Source organism: Petromyzon marinus, chromosome 35 (genome assembly GCF_048934315.1).
Source record: "Petromyzon marinus isolate PM22_M1 ecotype Great Lakes invasive population chromosome 35, UKy_Petmar_22M1.pri1.0, whole genome shotgun sequence".
In the NCBI taxonomy this organism is placed as follows: domain Eukaryota; kingdom Metazoa; phylum Chordata; class Hyperoartia; order Petromyzontiformes; family Petromyzontidae; genus Petromyzon; species Petromyzon marinus.
The window spans coordinates 2,416,310-2,436,363 of NC_133701.1; the positions used below are offsets into that span (position 1 = coordinate 2,416,310).

The 20,054-nt window shown below is 51.1% G+C and overlaps 1 protein-coding gene across 1 annotated transcript; it reads left to right on the plus strand.

The window, feature by feature from the left end:
* Positions 1 to 14,420: 14,420 nt before the first annotated feature.
* LOC103091791 (trypsin) lies at positions 14,421 to 18,520 on the plus strand. Its single transcript, XM_032965953.2, has 5 exons — positions 14,421 to 14,503; positions 15,386 to 15,545; positions 17,074 to 17,333; positions 17,653 to 17,786; positions 18,287 to 18,520. The coding sequence occupies exons 1-5, from the start codon at positions 14,464 to 14,466 to the stop codon at positions 18,434 to 18,436; spliced, it is 744 nt and encodes a 247-aa protein (XP_032821844.1). The 5' UTR covers positions 14,421 to 14,463; the 3' UTR covers positions 18,437 to 18,520.
* The last annotated feature ends 1,534 nt before the right edge of the window (positions 18,521 to 20,054 follow it).

Genomic DNA, 20,054 nt, shown 5'->3' on the forward strand with positions numbered 1-20,054 from the left:
TACGTTGAAAAAAACATGTTCAGCTGAAATTATTCAAACGATCAAAGTGGGTTAAATAATTTGTATTGGGAATGTCGAATCGTTTTGCCAAGAATCAACTGAGTTGAGTGAATGCAAAGGAGAGGGTGACATGCAAATGAGAAGGCTAATGTCGACTTCCCATTGGTCCATTCAAACTCCTCCCACAGTCAGACACGTGGCCTAGGGGCGCTCTCAGGGGTGTTCTCAGCCAATCACCAACCGCCATTGTCCTCATTTGAAGATGACCCGCCCCATGCAAATCAGCTCCTCCCCATTCCACCCCTCCCACTAGATTTAATAATTCGATGGTCGGTAAATCGATCAACCCTTGAGGACTGATTATCAATTCAGGCATAAGAGTTGATTGTCGAGTCCGGTTCACCTCTAATGAGGGGCGCGGGAACCTTTAAACCGTATGGCGCTCAGCAGTCACCGTGTGGTACCTTCCAACAAGAACAGCCGCCATTCCAAAACAAAATGGTGGTGACGTCAACACGGCCACTGTGCCAGGCCAAGTGCACTTTGAGGCTATGTAGTGTCAAAGGCTCGCTAACAGGTTACGGGACTGACCCAGGTGCCGTGGGTTAACTGACTGAGATGACTGGCAGATGCACACGAGCTATGTAACCTACTGTGCTAGCTTGCCTCATTTTAGCCACCCGGCGCTCCGCTCAATGTTGTTGAGCGTCGCCGCTCTGCCCTCCATTGTTGTTGGAGGGCGACTGCCTCCACCTGACCAGTCGCGTTCTTCATGGGCATATACAGGGGGTGCGATTTTATTTTAATTGTGAGATAGTTTGATCATCACCATCATCAAGATGGGGGGGGGGGTTGCGTGTAGTGACGCATTGAGGAGCAGGTGCAGTTCGTTACTTATATTAGCCGCACGTCCCCAAGCCACACCACTGCAGTCAGGTACATACGCAATAAATGTTGCTGTGTCATTCTCCATTCATCGTGTCCACTTTATTTTTCAATTTCACCTCAGCACAAATTCCCCATTTTCCATTACTCATTCCGCATCACAAAACTTTTCCCGCACCACGACCAGACATCTGTGAAAAAGAGCTTCAAAGCTCATCGGAATTCTTCAGGATGAATATTCTTATTCTGAACTCAAACGCAACACTCGCACCAAACACCGAATCCACAAACCTCATCGCTCATTTGCCCAGATCTTCAAAATTCAACAACCGAGTGTGGCGTAATGGTTGTCGTGCACGTCACAGTTACATGAATGTTAATGAGCCGCCATCTCGGCGTCCGCTTGACTGACGTCCTCACCGAGTGGATGGCCAAGATGCACGCGGTGATGTGCGGCCATTTTCGTTGTGCGTGACTCTGTCGAGTATGTGTTACACGTATTGTATGTAGCAGGGCTCGTGAGGAGACAGAGAAACTCACTGCAGATCACCCCCTACAATCTCAATCCCAACTACAGTACTGTAGATACAATCTTGTGGGGGCTCCCGTCTCCCGCCATCACTGAATTGTCGGGGCCGTTGCCCACCGACTCCCCCGTTCCATTCATACCGCTACCCCCCGGCTGCTCTGTCAGGTCCAGACTACCGACCCCTAATGCCTCGCCCCCCTGTACCTCTGCCTGGGATGTCGACCGCGTTGCGTAGCTTAATTAGCGGCTCGTACGCTTTACGCTGGTGATGCGCTACCCTGTTCAATGGCGGCGTGCCACGGTGAGCGCGCTCGCAAAGTAAAACCCCGTCCTGCACTGGAATAAACAGGAGCGGCGCGCCCCCGTGGGATTCCCTCCCACCCACGCTTCACGCGCTTAAGCAAAAACAAACACGCCGCGATTACTTTGCTCCGATTTAACGGGCTGTTTACACAGCTGCGTATTCGCGCACGCCAGGCGCTTAATTCGCTATTAGACAATCGAGCGAGTGCGCGACCACCACCCCGCCACCCCGTCACACAGGCGCGCGAGCGCAAAGCGCTACTGTAGGCTAATGCGCAGGTACGCGAGCGCTGGGCACCACTGAAAATAGTCGTGTAGGTACGCGCGCGCTGAACAATACTGTAAACGATCGTACAGGTACGGACACTAAGCACGTCCTACTCCCTTATCCGCTGCAAACAGCCGCGTATGCGCGCGAACACAAAACACTCTGTGCACACTCGTACCGGTATGCGAACACCAAACACTCCGTCTCCCTCCTCGCACTCACAGTGACCACGACACAGCTTGATCCTATTAGTGGTTTTATTCCCCGAGAGTATCGAACTAGACCGTGCGTGTCAGTACGGACCAGCAGGACAGGTCTAACCTATCTCGCTACTGCCTGATACCTAATCGACCTGTCTGCCCTCTATTTTCTCTCCGAATTTCGTCCCTTTGTCTTACCTCTCTCCCTCGTACTAACGGTCAGACCTCGCAGCGATGGAGGTCGCAGATAGATGATGCTGTAACCAGAATCTGGCTGTTCTCTGCCTCATCTCACGGACGTGCGAGTAACAGTCAGGTGACGGCTCCTCGATCCCTCCCTCCTGTTGATCTCCAGTCAAATAAAAATGGCCCCGTGCTTCCCCAAAGCGTCCCTTTTTATGCTCCTTTCAAACCCCTCGCACCGCCCATCCGCGGTGCATCACGGGTCAGGCTGTTAATCCGCGGTGCATCATGGGTAGGGCCGTTAATCCGTGGTGCATCATGGGTAGGGCCGTTAATCCGCGGTGCATCATGGGTAGAGACGCTAGCCCGCGGTGCACCATGGGTAGAGACGCTTAACCCACGCTGCCCCGCTCCCCACCTGTCTGCTGGTCCGTGTGTGTCTTGGGCATCTCCTCACTGCGGTTCTCAGTGAGTTCGCCGTGGTCATTTAATTCTAAGTTAAGCCACGGCGCCGCAGTGCCATCTGGCCTGGGGGGGGAGGGGGGGGTGCCTGCCAATTCCCTGACCCTGAGAAACCGTGGAGCACCCCCACGATGGGGCCTCTCGGGTAAAAACTCAGGGCAGGTGCCCCCCCTTCCTCATGAGGCCCTACTTGAGTGTGTGTGTGTTTAGGTTGGGGGGGGGTGGCGGGGGAAGTGCTGTGATGGGAGCCGGGTGGCTTCTCGGTCGCAGCAGCACAGCGACGGCCCCGGTTTCGACGGAGCGGCTTCGCTGTTGTGGCACCACATAGCCCCCCGAGGTGCCAGTCCCCGTCCCGGGTTGACTGGAGCACCTCGCCTGGGTTGCTCCCACGAGGTAGCGCCGCGGGGTCCGCGGGACTCGTCCAGTCCTCGTGGCCGGCCTCGGGGGTGGTGGCTCCATCTCCCGGAGTTCGGGCGGCGGTTTCCTCCTCCACTCCAGCGGTTTTCCTTGGTCCTTGGCACCTGCGGGCTGGGAGACAAACTCGGGGGCGGTAGGGTTTAGGGGCCGTCGTCCCCGTCCTCCCTGGCCCGGGTCAGGACCCCCCGGGGCCCGGGGCTCCGTGGGGCCCATATACCGTGCGAGGCCCCCGGGTATGGGGGGTGTGGGGACCCCGGGGTTTCGGGGTACTCGAGCGGCGGGGTTCTCCTTCTCTGGGGCCGCCCTCCATGGTTTTAGTCGCCGGACGTTGACCACATCTCCCGGCCTCTCTCCCCCCCCTGAATCAGTACCGTCCAGGAGGAGATCTGTCGTCCCACGGTCCAGGGTCCCCACCAGTAGGTGGTTAGCTTCCCCGCCTGCCCGGCCCCGACGCGAGGGGTGTGCAGCCATACCTTAGAGCCCGTCGAGTAGAAAGGGGGCTCCATTCGGGGTCGGGCCCCCTGCTCCTGCCTCTGGTGTGCTGCCTCGCCTTGTGGGTAGGCCCGGCCCCTCGCTCCTAGTAGGGTCTCCATCAGGTGCTCCACGGGCACCTGATGCGGCGGAGGGACACCGAACAGCAGATCTGTGGGCAGGCGAGACTCACGACCAAACATCATTAGGAACGGGGTCTGTCTCGTAGATGTGTGTACCGTGGTGGCGTAGGCGAACAGAGCATAGGGGAGGTATTCGTCCCAGTCCCGTTGATTCGCAGCCGCCATGCGTTTAAGCTTCCCGGCTAGAGTCTGGTTCATCCTCTCTACCATCCCATTTGACTGGGGGTGGTACGCCGTAGTTCAGTCCTCCTGGATCCCGAACTCCTGGCACAGCGCCTGGAATAGCTCTGCCTCGAACTCACTACCGTGGTCGGTAATGACTCGTTCGGGGATCCCGTGCTTCAGTACGTAGTGTTCCACGAACGCTCGGGCCACTATGAGGGCTGTCTTATCGGGGATGGCCACCGCTACGGGATAGCGTGTGAAGTACTCCACCGCTACGAGAATATATCGGTTGCCCCGGTGGGATCGCGGGAATGGCCCTTGCAGGTCGATCCCAACCAGCTGATTCGTTCGACTGACGCAGAACGGTCTCAGGGGTACCTGGTATCGCGCTGGTTTCGGCCCGCATTGCTGGCACGCGTGGCAGCCCTGTACCCAGGCGGCCACGTCTTGTGCTAACTTGGGCCAGAGATACTGGCGACGCAGGGTTTCCCGAGTGCGCCATTCCCCGTCATGGCCCCGGAGCGGGTGGTCGTGCACCAGTCTTAGCAGCTGGGGTTGCACCTGGGCGGGAACACAGATGCACCCAGGCTGGCCGGCTTCGGTCAGTTCTCGTACTACCCCGTTCTGCACGCACAACCGGCCGTACAAACCACTCCAGGGTCCTGGTAGGGCGTCCTTCTTCTCCCGTAGGGCCGCTTCCACCGCCGCCAGATCCGGATCCCACAGCTGGGTCCGTCTCAGCTGCGCGTCATCCAGGCCCGGAAAGGCGCAGCCGACGTCCTCCTGAATCCCATCGGGTGGGGTTGCGCGACCCGTCGGGCCCCGGGGTGTGGGCCCCGTGCCCGCCGAGTGGTCCCCCGTGTCCCTGGTTCCTCCTACCGGGGTCTCTGTGGCACATACTGCACTGCCTCTCACCGGGGGAGGGTTAGTCTCGGTGCGCTCCTGGGGGCCTGCCACCTGCCGGCAACGGCCCCCCGTGAAGCACGGGCAGACTTCCTCCACCCTTGTCTCGGCGCACACCGCGGGCCGCCTCGACAAGGCGTCCACGTTTGCGTGCGTACGCCCAGCTCGGTACTCTATTTGCAGGTTGTACTTTTGCAGCTGCGCCAGCTATCGGGCCATCTGCCCCCGCGGTTCCTTGAATGTAAGGAGAAACTGCAGGGCATAATGGTCAGTGCGTACCCGACATTTCCTGCCGTACAAATACGGTCGGAACTGTTTACACGCGAAGACCACGGCATACAGTTCTTGACGGGTCACGCAATAATTCAGCTCAGCCCCACTCAGGGTCCGACTGGCGTATGCGATGACCCGCTCCGTCCCACCCTGCACCTGTGACAGCACCGCGCCCAGCCCACTGCTGCAGGCGTCGGTGTCTAAATAAAATCAGTGGCGAAATCAGGGAAAGCTAGGGTGGGGGTGTGGGTAAGGTGGTCTTTGAGGGTGGTGAAGGCCGTCTGGCAGGCCTCCGTCCACTGATAGGGGTTCTTAGGGGAGGTGAGTTGGGTGAGGGGGCATGCCACCTCGCTGAATCCCTTTACGAATCGGCGATAATAGGTGGCGAGCCCCAAGAATGATCTGATTTCCGTCAGGTTCCTTGGCCGTGGCCATTCCACTATGGCGCGCACCTTCTCCGGATCGGTGCACACTCCTGCCTCGCTTACTCGGTGTCCGAGGTACCCCACCTCGTGCTGCGCAAGGTAACACTTACGCGGCTTGAGTTTGAGATGGGCTGCTCGCAATCGCTGGAACACCTCTCACAGCCTGGACCAATGCTCAGACAGAGATCTACTGAACACTATCACGTCGTCCAGGTAAATCAGGCAGTGTTCCCACTGCAAGCCCCGCATCACCAATTCCATCAACCGCTGGAACGTCGCGGGTGCGTTAGTGAGTCCGAACGGAAGCACTCGAAACTCGAACAGTCCCCTCGGGGTGGTAAATGCGGTTTTTGGCCGATCCTCCTCCGCCATCTCCACCTGCCAGTACCCGGACACCAGATCGAGGGTGGAAAAATACCGTGCTCCTGCGAGGCTGTCAAAGGTGTCGTCGATGCACGGTATGGGGAAGGCGTCGCCGAGGGTGACTGCGTTCAACTTTCGTTAATCAACGCAGAGCCGGGTCGACCCGTCCTTCTTTGTCACTAGTACCACCGGGGCAGACCAGGGGCTAGTCGAGGGCTGAATTATCTTATCACGTAGCATATCCGCGACTGCCTCCTTGATCTGGGTCCGTTCGGGCGCGCCCACCCGGTGCTTAACAAGGTCTGTTCGGCCTACATCTGAATCGTGCTCACTGAACACATCGGCGTACTCCCATAACAACCCGCGCAGCTGATCGGCCTCCCCCTTAGGCAAATCTGCCCAAGGCACATGTAACGCATCACGCAGGGGAACGATCTCGGCCCGGGGGGTCGGGCCGACCCGCAAGGCCAGATCTTGGTTGTCCTCGGGGTGGCCAGGGTCTTCCGCCCAGAGTGCAAACACCGAGTCGTTAGAGTGGCGTACATGCAGGGGGTGTATGGTAGCTACTGTGGTGCGTCGTCGTAGCATCGCCAGGGTACTGTGTGGGTTAAACACCCGCATGAACAGTCGGCCCCCATCTGCGTTTACCAGCGTGGCTGACCCTACGACTCCGTACCGCGCTACCAACTCCGGGTGAGGGGTTAGCATTACCTCGCATGATGGTCGGTGTGTGGGGTCGGTGGAGGGGGTTGCCACTGGCACCAGCATCTCGGCGAGTGGCCCGATGGTGACGGCCGACACCAGCGTAGCGGCTATGGGTGTGAAGCGAGGGCGATCCCGCTCCTGTCCCAGGAACGGGATCCGCTCCCCGCTGCCTTCCACCGTGGCGCATCGCTGGCGGGGCTGTACGTTGAGCCCCAGTTTCTCGAGGAGGTCTGTACCTGCAATACACTCATAGCACAACACACTCGAGACGTAGAATTCCTGTGTGCACACCTGGTTTCCGAAACGGACCTCGAGGGAGATCCTTCCCAGCAACCCCATCCCGGCTCCGCTCGCTGTGTGCAGCGCGCGATCCAAGACCTGCAGGCGGCTCACGTCAACCCCGAGTACGCTGCAGTGCGCGGCGCTCACGAGTGAGGCTACGGCCCCCGTGTCCAGTAGGATCCGGGTGCGCTGCCCGTTCACCTGTCCTTCCACCAGCGATGTGGCCCCCGTGATTCCTGCAACCAGCTCCCGCAACCAGTCGCCCGTCCTCACCGCATCCTTGGGTGTTGTGGTCGGAACCTGTGTGGGGGTCACTCGCTCACCATTATTATTATCGCCGTTTTGTTTCGGGACTTCATTGATTGCACCCCTAGGTGGTCCATTCTCTAGGGGGCGTTGGCGTTTTAACCCTGGTGCTTTTCTAGCACGGGCGATCTGGGGACAGTCCCTCACGAGATGCCCTCGCTGGTAGCACAGGTAGCATGCCCGGGGGGTGGTCCCATAGGGGGTCCCCTGCCCATCCCTTCTCCCCCTTCCCGTACGCAGGTGCCCAAGGTCGGATTCTAACTGGGACACCCGCCCGGCCAGCCCCCCTACTGTGGAGCATAGCTCCCCCATCTCGGACTGGATGGTTTCCATATTTTTATTCGCTTCCTCGCGTACATGGGTCACCCGGCCGGCTACATCCTTTATGCCCGTCTGTATCCCCGCTACCCAGCTCGGGGTTGTCTCGCGGGGCCCCGGAGACTCTCTTGCTCGACCTCTTACCGTGCGGGCGAGTCCCTCCTCCTCTTCCTCCTCCCCTGGGCCCAGGCTCGCGATGGCGTGCTCTCGCCTAGTCATCGAAGCTGCGTGCGCTCACTAGAAATTCTTTCACATTTGCGCGCGCTCGACAAGGGCGTTAAAGGGGAGGCGCGTACAGTTCATGTCTGGCTGCCACCATGCCGTGCGAGTTAAGTATCGCTGGATTTTCTCTGCGGCCAGCTCCTCAATGACTTCCGTCATGTACCCCGGGCGTGCGATCTTTATTAGCTCACGCACATCCTCGGTATAATTGCGCAGGTCCTCGCCGGGTTGGCGACGGCGTGCCTCTAAGGCTGCTTTCGCCTCTTCATTACTCACGCCGAACCGTGAGTCAAGTTGGCACATTAGCTCTGCTAGCTGGGTTTGCGCGCTTGTGGGTAGGGCTTCCACAAAATTGGCTGCCCGCCCATCCAGATTCATAATAAGTTGACGTAACGCCTGCGCGTCCGTCCACCCATTAATTTCCTTAGCCCCTAGGACGTTGCGGGCAAACGCTTTCCACGAAGGGGTACCCTGGCCGGTGGATATATGCCTCATTTTCGGGTAGGGTAACGCGGGGGTTCGTACCGCTTCTGACGCCAAACTGTGGGGGCTACCGTCCCCCGCCATCACTGAATTGTCGGGGCCGTTGCCCACCGACTCCCCCGTTCCATTCATACCGCTACCCCCCGGCTGCTCTGTCAGGTCTAGACTACTGACCCCAAATGCCTCGCCCCCCTGTACCTCTGCCTGGGAAGTCGACCACGTTTGCGTAGCTTAATTAGCGGCTCGTACACTTTGCGCTGGTGATGCGCTACCCTGTTCAATGGCGGCGTGCCACGGTAAGCGCGCTCGCAAAGTAAAACCCCGTCCTGCACGGGAATAAACAGGCGCGGCGCGCCCCCGTGGGATTCCCTCCCACCCACGCTCCACGCGCTTAAGCAAAAACAAACACGCCGCGATTACTTTGCTCCGATTTAACGGGCTGTTTACACAGCTGCGTATTCGCGCACGCCAGGCGCTTAATTCGCTATTAGACAATCGAGCGAGTGCGCGACCACCACCCCGCCACCCCGTCACACAGGCGCGCGAGCGCAAAGCGCTACTGTAGGCTATTGCGCAGGTACGCAAGCGCTGGGCACCACTGAAAATAGTCGTGTAGGTACGCGCGCACTGAACAATACTGTAAACGATCGTACAGGTACGGACACTAAGCACGTTCTACTCCCTTATTCGCTGCAAACAACCGCGTATGCGCGCGAACACAAAACACTCTGTACACACTCGTACCGGTATGCGAACACCAAACGCTCCGTCTCCCTCCTCGCACTCACAGTGACCACGACACAGTTTGATCCTATTAGTGGTTTTATTCCCCGCGAGTATCGAACTAGACTGTGCGTGTCAGTACGGACCAGCAGGACAGGTCAAACCTATCTCTCTACTGCCTGATACTTAATCGACCTGTCTGCCCTCTATTTTCTCTCCGAATTTCGTCCCTTTGTCTTACCTCTCTCCCTCGTACTTACGGTCCGACCTCGCAGCGAATGAGGTCGCAGATAAATGATGCTGTAACCAGAATCTGGCTGTTCTCTGCCCCGTCTCACGGACGTGCGAGTAACAGTCAGGTGACGGCTCCTCGATCCCTCCCTCCTGATGATCTCCAGTCAAATAAAAATGGCCCCGTGCTTCCCCAAAGCGTCCCTTTTTATGCTCCTTTCAAACCCCTCGCACCGCCCATCCGCGGTGCGAGGGCTTTAATCCGCAGTGCATCATGGGTAGGGCCGTTAATCCGTGGTGCATCATGGGTAGGGCCGTTAATCCGCGGTGCATCATGGGTAGAGACGCTAGCCCGCGGTGCACCATGGGTAGAGACGCTTAACCCACGCTGCCCCGCTCCCCACCTGTCTGCTGGTCCGTGTGTGTCTTGGGCATCTCCTCACTGCGGTTCTCAGTGAGTTCGCCGTGGTCATTTAATTCTAAGTTAAGCCACGGCGCCGCAGTGCCATTTCACCTGGGGGGGGGGGGGGGTGCCTGCCAATTCCCTGACCCTGAGAAACCGTGGAGCACCCCCACGAGGGGGCCTCTCGGGTAAAAACTCAGGGCAGGTGCCCCCCCCCCCTCCCCATGAGGCCCTACTTGAGTGTGTGTGTGTTTAGGTGGGGGGGGGGGGCAGGGGAAGTGCTGTGATGGGAGCCGGGTGGCTTCTCGGTCGCAGCAGCACAGCGACGGCCCCGGTTTCGACGGAGCGGCTTCGCTGTTGTGGCACCACAATCTCATTTTGTCATGCAAACCAGCAATAAGTAACGGTCGCATAATGTAACCAATACACAAATACTAAAGAATACCTTTACACTGCTGGGTGGACAGAGACTGGGGGATTTAAGAAATGTACCCCGTTGTTTCAACTTCCACACCGGGAGATCGAATCGAGGACTGGATTGCAAGTCGAGTGTGCTATTAAACCTGGTACCACAGCAGCTCCCTACATTCCATATGTAATGGCGTCCATGCAGTGTAAAAGCCCGATACTGTATGACTGCGGTGGGGAGGCGTACTTCCTTACCTTCACTTACCTGTCGATGGGGGCCCAAAGGGCCCTGTCACGTTGACTCGGGAGTCAGAGGAAGTGACGTAGCAAGAGGTGGGGTGGGGCCACGATCGGGGGGGGGGGGGTAAGGGAATAGGCGGAGCCTTCGGGCAGTCGAGTGGAAGAATTGGCGGTGTGTGGTCACGATGGGGGAAGCGGGAGCCCGACGGTGTTAGGGACTCAGTGTGTTAGGGATCCCCTCTCCCTTGTTGGAATCTAGAATAGCCCTTGTTGAAGTGGGAACTTGTTAAGGATAATAAAGTGTGGTGCCTCCTATCTCAGTGTACCTCGCAAGACACGCACTACACATACGACCGCACTGTTCATCAAAGCAAAGGAAACGAGTTAATGTCAAATAAATTACAAAGTAATGGGAAACATATCTCGATCATTGTTATCGGTTAATGCAATATCGTGTCATATCGTGAATATTTGATATTGCAGCAAGCAGAAGTTTCAAGCAACAATGTAAAGACGTGTATAAAGCTATTGACTCATCTTCTTTGGTTCTTTCGGTAAAGTCACGTAGAATGAGAATAAAATGATAAATTTATAAAATAAAATAACTCAATAATATTCTCACGACGTTTCGGCCACAACACAAGCGGCCTTCATCAGGTGAAGGGACGAGACTGTCTGGAGGACAGCGCTGGAGTGAAAAAGCCATGCTCAGATCGCGACCTTTAAGCTGTGTGAGAAGAAACAAAGCGCCTTGACAAAGGAATTAGCATAGAATTTAGTATTGAAATGGCTGAGTGATTAGCTTGTGACTGGTCACAGAAATGGCTATGTTAAAGTTAAAGCATACACATCCGCAGAGGCACCCCTTGACAAAGGAATTAGCATAGAATTTAGCATTGAAATAGCTGAGTGATTAGCTTGTAACTGGTCACAGAAATAGCTATGTTAAAGTCACAGCATACACATTCACAGAGGCACCTAGTACAAATCAAACAGGAGAATTTAGCATTGAAATAACTAGGCGAATTTAGCATTGAAATAACTGAGTGATTAGCTTGTGACTGGTCACAGAAATGGCTATGTTGAAGTCAAGGCCTACACATCTGAGCTAATATATAATGAATACTACATAGTGAACCAATAAAAAACTAAAATATAAATTACCTCAATGTTATCAATAAACTCTATATATTCTCCAATCAGCTAAGCTACCAACAATAAGTCGTTATATATCACAATGCTATATGGCGACCAGTCACAAGCTAATCACTCAGTTATTTCAATGCTAAATTCCCCTAGTTATTTCAATGCTAAATTCTCCTCTTTGATTTGTACTAGGTGCCTCTGTGAATGTGTATGCTCTGACTTTAACATAGCTATTTCTGTGACCAGTAACAAGCTAATCACTCAGTTATTTCAATGCTAAATTCTATGCTAATTCCTTTGTCAAGGGGTGCCTCTGCGGATGTGTATGCTTTAACTTAGCTATTTCAATGCTAAATTCTATGCTAATTCCTTTGTCAAGGGGTGCCTCTGCGGATGTGTATGCTTTAACTTTAACATAGCCATTTCTGTGACCAGTCACAAGCTAATCACTCAGCCATTTCAATACTAAATTCTATGCTAATTCCTTTGTCAAGGCGCTTTGTTTCTTCTCACACAGCTTAAAGGTCGCGATCTGAGCGTGGCTTTTTCACTCCAGCGCTGTCCTCCAGACAGTCTCGTCCCTTCACCTGATGAAGGCCGCTTGTGTTGTGGCCGAAACGTCGTGAGAATATTATTGTGTTATTTTATTATATCAATTTATTATTTTATTCTCATTCTACGTGACTTTACCGAAAGAACCAAAGAAGATTAATCCTTGCAGTCACGAAAGCTTTAAATCAAAAGCTATTGACTATTGTGCAATATGCGATAATCGTAACGAGTATTTATGAAGTTGTATATTGTGGTCCACTTCTCTTCGGTCACCGTCAGAATAAACGTGACCAAATTTATCCGAATGACAGGCAGCAGTGACGCAGTGATATAGAACTGGTACGCAAGCACAAACGTGAACAAAATTGTGACGAATTAACCACACTTAACGTCATGAAAGTAATTTCGGAGCTTGATCCTATCACACCATTGCGTGGAGTGAAAACATGACAACCAGAAACCGAACAAAGTCCATCACCGTTAGATGTTACATGAGGGAATTAACATTGTTTATATCAAAGGCCACGAATTGAAGAGCACGATGGATTGAAAAGCATTTCGTAGAAAGTATAGAACATTTATTTAAGAGCAAGCTATATAGGCTCATAGAAATTATGCACGCATGTGTAAAAGTATGAGTTTCACAACTTTGTGCGATCCACCATCCCTCCCGTCCACAGTGCTTCATTAAAGCACTGTGGACGGGAGGGTTGAACATAAAACAATTATTCTTTCTTATACCCGAAATGGGAACGTCACCTCTGCAAAAACACCAGTCCCGCTCGCATACCTGTCAACCCCTTAACAGTGCCTACCTTATTTCCTAAATACCAATTCAAACCTTATTGGTCACCCCGTGCCTTTATAAATCTCAACGTTCATCCTACAAAGTCCCATCACAAGGGAGAAACACAAACAAATTAACATATTCTTTGCCCGTATTGAAACGGCTGTACACCGTATGAACCTAAAAACTAAATTTCCTGGACAAGAATACGGGTAAACCATATGGGTTGACAGCTATACGCTCATCCCATTGGCTTAATGTTAAAATGAAGTTCTCAGCCAGCCATGTTGTGCCTTCTAAAGGCACAGAGCAATGCCACCAAATGTTATCAGTCATTCCAGAAACACCTATATTCATCACCGAAACACTCTAATCATCTTGATTTGAAGCTTTCGTGACTGCAGGAATCCATACTCTTTGGTTATATTATACCGACGTGACTTTTCTCTAATCATCTTCCAACACCGTTGTAGCTCTTGATTCGAATTATATTGATCAAAATAAACAATTAATACTTGTAATAATACCAATTATTTAACTCGTGACAAGGCTCCAACGCCATATTAGATTTCCCACGCGAAACGGCAAACAATATAACATTTTATTATTTTATTGTTTCCCTTCAACGTGACTTTACCGAAAGAACCAAGAATATAACATAATACACATCAAAAATAAGTGAACAATTGTAATATACATAGGAACTATCGATTACAACTGCAAAAAAACGTGGCAGGAGCCTTCTAAATACGAGACATGAGAAGCAGTGAGGCTTTGTTGGATAAACAAGCTTATTAGGAAGCCACTGGAGCTATGCTCTTTTAAATGTAGATTTAAAACTAATTTGTTTATAACTGATTTTTGTGTTAAGTTTGTTGTCATTCCCCCACCCATCCGAATAGCACAGTTGGCTTTGTACCGTGCGAAATAAGTTCAACATACACACATAGCATTACTCATGATGATACTCGTTCATGAGAAGTGCTGCATGTGGTCAACATACAGCGCAGCATACCGATAACAGGACATCGTAGAAATCAATCATTAAGCAACTTGGTGTAACTCGGCGAGAGTTCATTGAGACACCCTGTACCTGTTAACCTTGGAATCCATGGCACATGCAAGGTGTGCACGGAAACAATTAAATGTAATATTTAAATATAGCTTTTTCTAGCCTATTCAATGATCCATGTTTGATTTTGAAATGGATGTATTTGAAGTTGTTTGAAATAAGGAACATATTCTAAGCAGCCAGGTTCACGTTGAAAAGACATGGGGATATGACGCGCTTTGGCAGGTGGTGATGTCACGGTGGGTACTGAAGTAGCCTCACTCTATTTTTTACTTCGCTACCTGATGAAGCCCAAGCAGTTTGAACAAAATATCGTTGTACGTCGATGTTAAATTCATTCGTGAAAAGTCTTAAGCCACCGGTGAAGAGCGTTATTAATACAAATATAAAATGAGACCAATTCGAACGTGTGGAACCGTTGACTTGCTATTTTCATCCCAGTTGGGAAAATATCGACGAGTTTAATGAGACAGACATAAGGGACCAGGTGGTGTAGAGATGAGAACAAGGCCATAAGATAAGAGGACTCTCAACGGGTATAAAAGGGGACCCTTGGCAGTGGTTCAGCATCGTCTTTCAGGATCTTCACTGCACAATGTACGGACTCATCTTCGCTCTGCTCGTGGGCACCGCTGGTGAGATTTTGTGTAACTTCCACTGGGAACTTGCTGGGTCGTGAATGGTTTTGAGTCAACCGAGGAAACATGTCTGGCAGAGATGGTCTTTGTATGTATGTTGAACTTCTTTCGCCCATATGTAGCCAACCGTACTGATCGTTGCCTTTAGACGTCTGGCAGTTTAACAACATTGGTATAAGCAAACCTGACAATGATGGACATTATTAGTGGTTATTTGGTATCTTAATCTGGCTTAGGCTTCCACAAGGTTGGCTCAATAGGAAACAATTTGGACCTCCAGTGGTGATGTGCGGCAAAAAATACTAACGGAGGAGATAAAGGTGTGCCCCTAGTTTAACTGTGCCAGGAAATTATTTGAGTAAATCTGATTCATATCTAAGAGCTGGATGGGGCACGTGTCCGTTTTTGATCCCAACAGATTGGTGGAAATTCTACATTCCTATTGTGGGGCCCATATTGTCCATCTCAAAAGAACGATTGAACCAGTGATGCAACATTGCTAGTAACCCGAGAGGCGTGACGATTTAACTGACGTTGATCTTGTGTTGTAATTTTGTTCGTGATGACATTGGTGATCATGGTCATAACGGACATATTCATAGAGGTGAAGCTATAAACTTTCTAAGGGAGAGTTCACGAAATTTCTGTATTTTTTAAAAGGGGCTTACATTAACAATACTTTTTTTCTGGTTAATATCAATAACACAATTATTTTGGGACTCAACGGGTGAGAGGGGGTAGCATTGCCTCCATTACCCCCCTTGGATTCTCCAGATGTCGATGGTCATTATCCTGTTGACGATTATCCTCACAATGAATGTTGGGTCTGAGTAATTAACCGTGGCCAGGATACTAATTCACACTCTGCTTCGCTGACAGCGGCGGCCCCATACATGTATGAGGACCACATCGTGGGTGGCTACGAGTGCGCTGCCCACTCGCAGCCGTGGCAGGTGTCCCTCAACATCGGGTACCACTTCTGCGGAGGCTCCCTGATCTCCAGCGAGTGGGTCGTGTCTGCTGCTCACTGCTACCAGACGTGAGTTTGTGCGGACATGAGTAAATCTCTTTGTGTGCTGTGTGTGAATGGGAGGGGAGTGGTATTAGAACTTTTAGCGGACTGTATTGCGAAACCTGCAACACGAAGTCGATTCCCAACATCAGTGATGATATCTGACCCGGTCCTGTGCCTTCCCCCAGGTTGACCCTTGAATGAGTACCTGGTGCAGCTGGTCAACACTGGAGTGACGAAGGGGACCGTGCATGGTGTTAGCCGCACCGCGATAATCAAATTAACGAAGTCTGACTTGCTGGATTTCATTATGACTTCGTGAATCTTATCTTGGAGTATTTTTTACGCAGTTAACGAGTGCGCTTAACAAATAAAAATTAGGAGATTTAAATGCTTGTAAATCTGACAAATTAAAAAGTCAAGTCAAAATAATATTATTTCTCAAGTGTTGATACCCCTCTTCTGTTTACAGTGCTGAGCCAGTGGTGGAAATTCTACATTCCTTTGACATGGAAACATCTATCCATATGACAAACAGGGTTGGCTTCCCCAGAGAATAGTACAGGCAGACCTCGCCGAACGTGCAGGTTACGTTCCTGGAAATGCCGTGTTGGGCAAAAACCGTATTCAACAAATAACAGACCTCATGGGGAAATAAGGTTTATGTTCGTGGTTCAGAAATTATATCCCCCTCCGTCTTTAACAAATTCTACGTGATTTCCACCCTTGTTATTGTAGTAAAGGAAACCGAGTCGCTCTCCATTTCCTGTGTGTACACTCTTTATTTTCCAATACAAAATCCCCCATCTTTATTCCTCTTCCCGCACCAAGGCACTCACACCCCTGAACAGTGAATTGCCACACTGATGCGCGCCAAGAACAGTGTCACTTGAACGTTAATGATTCACCTGTGCAACGTCCTCAACGACTGGTTGACTCGATGCATTCGGCAAAGTGTGAGCAATTGAGTGTTGCTTTTGTGCCGTTGTCCGTGAGCGTGTTGCTGATTCGCCATTGATGCATCAAAAAGTGGACAGGCAGATATATGCGGCCAATGTGTGAATATTTGCGTTGTATTGTTGCGCGTGTTCAGTTGGTCATGCAAAAATATATACACATTCCAAAACATGCATGGCCAATAAATCGTTCTCACAGTCAATTCATTCAAATATTCCAACGGATGCAGCACTCTCACGGTACTACTTTTCGATGCGGAGATGAAAATCAAACCGCGGAGAGCTGAAACATCACTCCCATGTATTGGAAAACAGACGTCATTAGGTACACCATGTCGAGCCATAACGAGCATTCGATAAAGCCGCATTGGTCAAGGTTTTCCTGTACTTATCTTTTTGGTGGGTCAATTCCCAAACATGAACTGAGTTTGCATCCTATGATTGTTCTTGGGCTTTACCACCTGGCTAATTTTACAGCAGAGCATTGGAATACTTTAATAGAAGCGTGACGCAAGGTGCTTTTGTTGCCAAGGCATGAAAGCAATGATATATAAATGCAAATCCTCATCACTACTTTCGTATGCCTCCTCCACCCCCAGCGCGTCCCGCATCTCTGTGCGCATCGGTGAGCACAACATCTTCGTGACCGAGGGCACCGAGCAGAGGATCCAGGCCTCCAAGGCGATCCGCCACCCCCAGTACAGCTCGGCCACCATCGACAACGACATCATGCTCATCAAGCTGTCCTCGCCCGCCACCCTCAACCAGTACGCCCAGGCCGTCCCACTGCCCTCCTCCTGCGTCGGCACCGGAGTCATGTGCACCATCTCCGGCTGGGGCGAGACCCAGACCAGCGTCGGTGAGGACACGGCGCTTAGACGTCCGTCTACCCTGGAAAATCCATTTAAGCAAGAGTTTTTAAAGATTTTACAATATCGGTTTTGTGGTTTATTTGTATAGGTCTCGGATGTGTTTTTGGGCTATGTCACATTGTGTTCGTCATGATTTCCAGCATTTCGCTCCACTTCTTGGAAGTTCCCCATACTACGAGTGACGTGTTGGACATGACCTCTCTTCTGCCGCCCCTCTGCTTATGAGTGTCTCTGTCGTCACATTACCCTAGCATGTTTCCCCAATGTACGATGCCTCATCACCACCACCTGCATGTCTCCCTACAGGCAGCCCCGATGTCCTCATGTGCGTCCAAGCGCCCGTGTTGAGTGACACCTCCTGCAGGAACTCCTACCCCGGTGACATCACCAACAACATGATCTGCCTGGGATACCTGGAGGGTGGCAAGGACTCCTGCCAGGTGAGTTCCCCTGAAGCGATTTTGAGTCGACAAGTCTGAATTAGAGTATGAGCGACGACCTGCCCTCTCGCTACAAACCATCGAAAATACTAATGGGGACAAAGTAACATCACTCTAATAGCTCATGGACCAATGCATACCTTTGTACCAAGGTAGCTCGATTTTAATCTTGCCATTGTATATATATATTGCCAAGAAGAGTGATTTATAACTTACTCAGTTCAAATGGTTACTCAGTTCAAATGAATTTCAATCCTCATACACCTCATGAACATAAATGCGAATTACTCTCTCGATATTTTGCCTGCATCTATTTAATCTTACTGATATTTGGGTTCTTGCAGTCAATATTTTGATTAAAATTTCATTTTTGGGTTACACCACAAACTCATGGTCGAACGCAGTTACCCACGGATCCAGAAATGTTGCGAACCACGACACTAGATACAAGTGCCAGCTGCTAACCCCTGACCCTTTGACCCCTGATGCCGCCACCACAGGGAGACTCCGGTGGCCCCGTCGTGTGCAATGGCCAACTGCAGGGCATCGTGTCCTGGGGCCGCGGCTGTGCCCTGCCCAACTACCCCGGCGTGTACACCAAGGTGTGCAACTACAACTCCTGGATCGCCAGCACCATGGCTGCCAACTGAGCGACTCACTCGGTAGCCATCTTGCCGAACAACAAGCACCATGATTGTTGTAATGAAATGAAATTAATAAAATATTTGAAATAATAGCGCCATCTTTTTGTATTATTTTATTCGTAAAGGTGACGACCTGAAGCATAGATGTAGAAGCATAACATAGTATGGTACAATAATGTATTTTACTAGTCACGGCTACCCACTTGGCTCCTTAGCAACCTGTAGCAAAGCAGTCTTTAACCGCTTTGGTAAGGCGGCCCTCAAGTGAAGAACACTTTCCACCACCTCCACGCCTTTTGTCAAGTATACACTTAAAACAAACAAGTATTTAGTTTAAATTGTTCATATTAAAAAAGTGGCCAATTTAAGTAATTTGCATACGTGTTTAGGCATTTTTAATTTTGGAAAAAATCTACTGAATTCAGTCAAACTAAAAGAATCGATACACGAATGGTGAGATGCAAAATGAGATAACTGTCGGCTTCCGATTGCTTCGATTCAATCCCCTCCCACAGCCAGAGACGGGGATACAGCGTGGCCTAGGGGCGCTCTCAGTGACATTCCAAGCCAATCACAACCCGCCATTGAATGAGTTGGTCAGTAAATTGATGATCCCATGAGGACTCAATGACCCGTTCAGGCATTTGTCGATCGAGTCCAGTAATCGTTAGCTATTTTGATAATCAATTCCACTTTTGGATGAAGGTGCGCCACGGTGGAGAGATGTTAACTCGCCTGGTATGCAGGGAGCTGTGGGTTCGATCCAGACCATCATGCCTGTATATTTGCATCTTCTCCCCATTGTTGCGTGGATTTTTCTACAGATCCTCCGGTTTTCCCTCCACGTTAATAATCAACGTGTGTTTACAGTATTTGGCTGCAATAAAATTCCCACAAGCCCCTGGGTTGAGCTATCATTTGTTGCCAGGTCGCTTCTGAAAAAGAGCTATATAGCTCATTGGGCAGGAATTGTTCATGTAATCACTTGCCACTGATGTTAGCCACGCGTCCCCAAGTCGCATCTTACTGCAGTCCGGTACATTGCACAGGGAGGTGGCTTCGTTGGTCGGGAGGTTCATAATGGCCTTGGAAGACACACTCAAATAGTGTTATTGAGCACCTGAGTTCGAATGCGGGTTTAAAGCAAATGTGATTAATCCGAGTAAGTGTACATTGATGGCTTTAGCCAGCCACTGACTACGAAATATCAGAATAATAAATGCAGGTTTTAAAACTTCATTTGCTTGTTCCAACTTCGATTATCCTAAACATGTCACACTTTTTGCAAGTCATGTAAGGAGGCAACCATAGTGGCATACACATACAAGAGTAACTTGGCACGCAAACATTTTCAATATACAAAATGACACAATAACACAAACACATTAACACACATAGGCAAACGTGCAGTGGGCCACGTTTCCGCCATGCTCGTGGGGAGCGGGGAAGAAAGCGGTGTCTCTACGGCCGTTGCTCAGGGCGAAGGGGTCAGAGGGTAGGGGTCCAGAGACAGATTGTGGCACCGATATTAAAGTGTAGAACCAGTGACTCTGGTTCTTTACTCTTTGGTTCTTTCGGTAAAGTCACGTACGTAGAAAAACAAAATAATATATTCTTTTTTGTT

What these genes read in the sequence shown, in the direction of transcription:
- LOC103091791 (XM_032965953.2), top strand. Translation starts at nt 14,464, where the DNA reads ATGTACGGACTCATCTTCGCTCTGCTCGTGGGCACCGCTG. An exon ending in CGAGACCCAGACCAGCGTCG is followed by an intron (nt 17,334 to 17,652) that starts GTGAGGACACGG and finishes GTCTCCCTACAG; the next exon opens with GCAGCCCCGATGTCCTCATG. An exon ending in GTGGCAAGGACTCCTGCCAG is followed by an intron (nt 17,787 to 18,286) that starts GTGAGTTCCCCT and finishes CCGCCACCACAG; the next exon opens with GGAGACTCCGGTGGCCCCGT.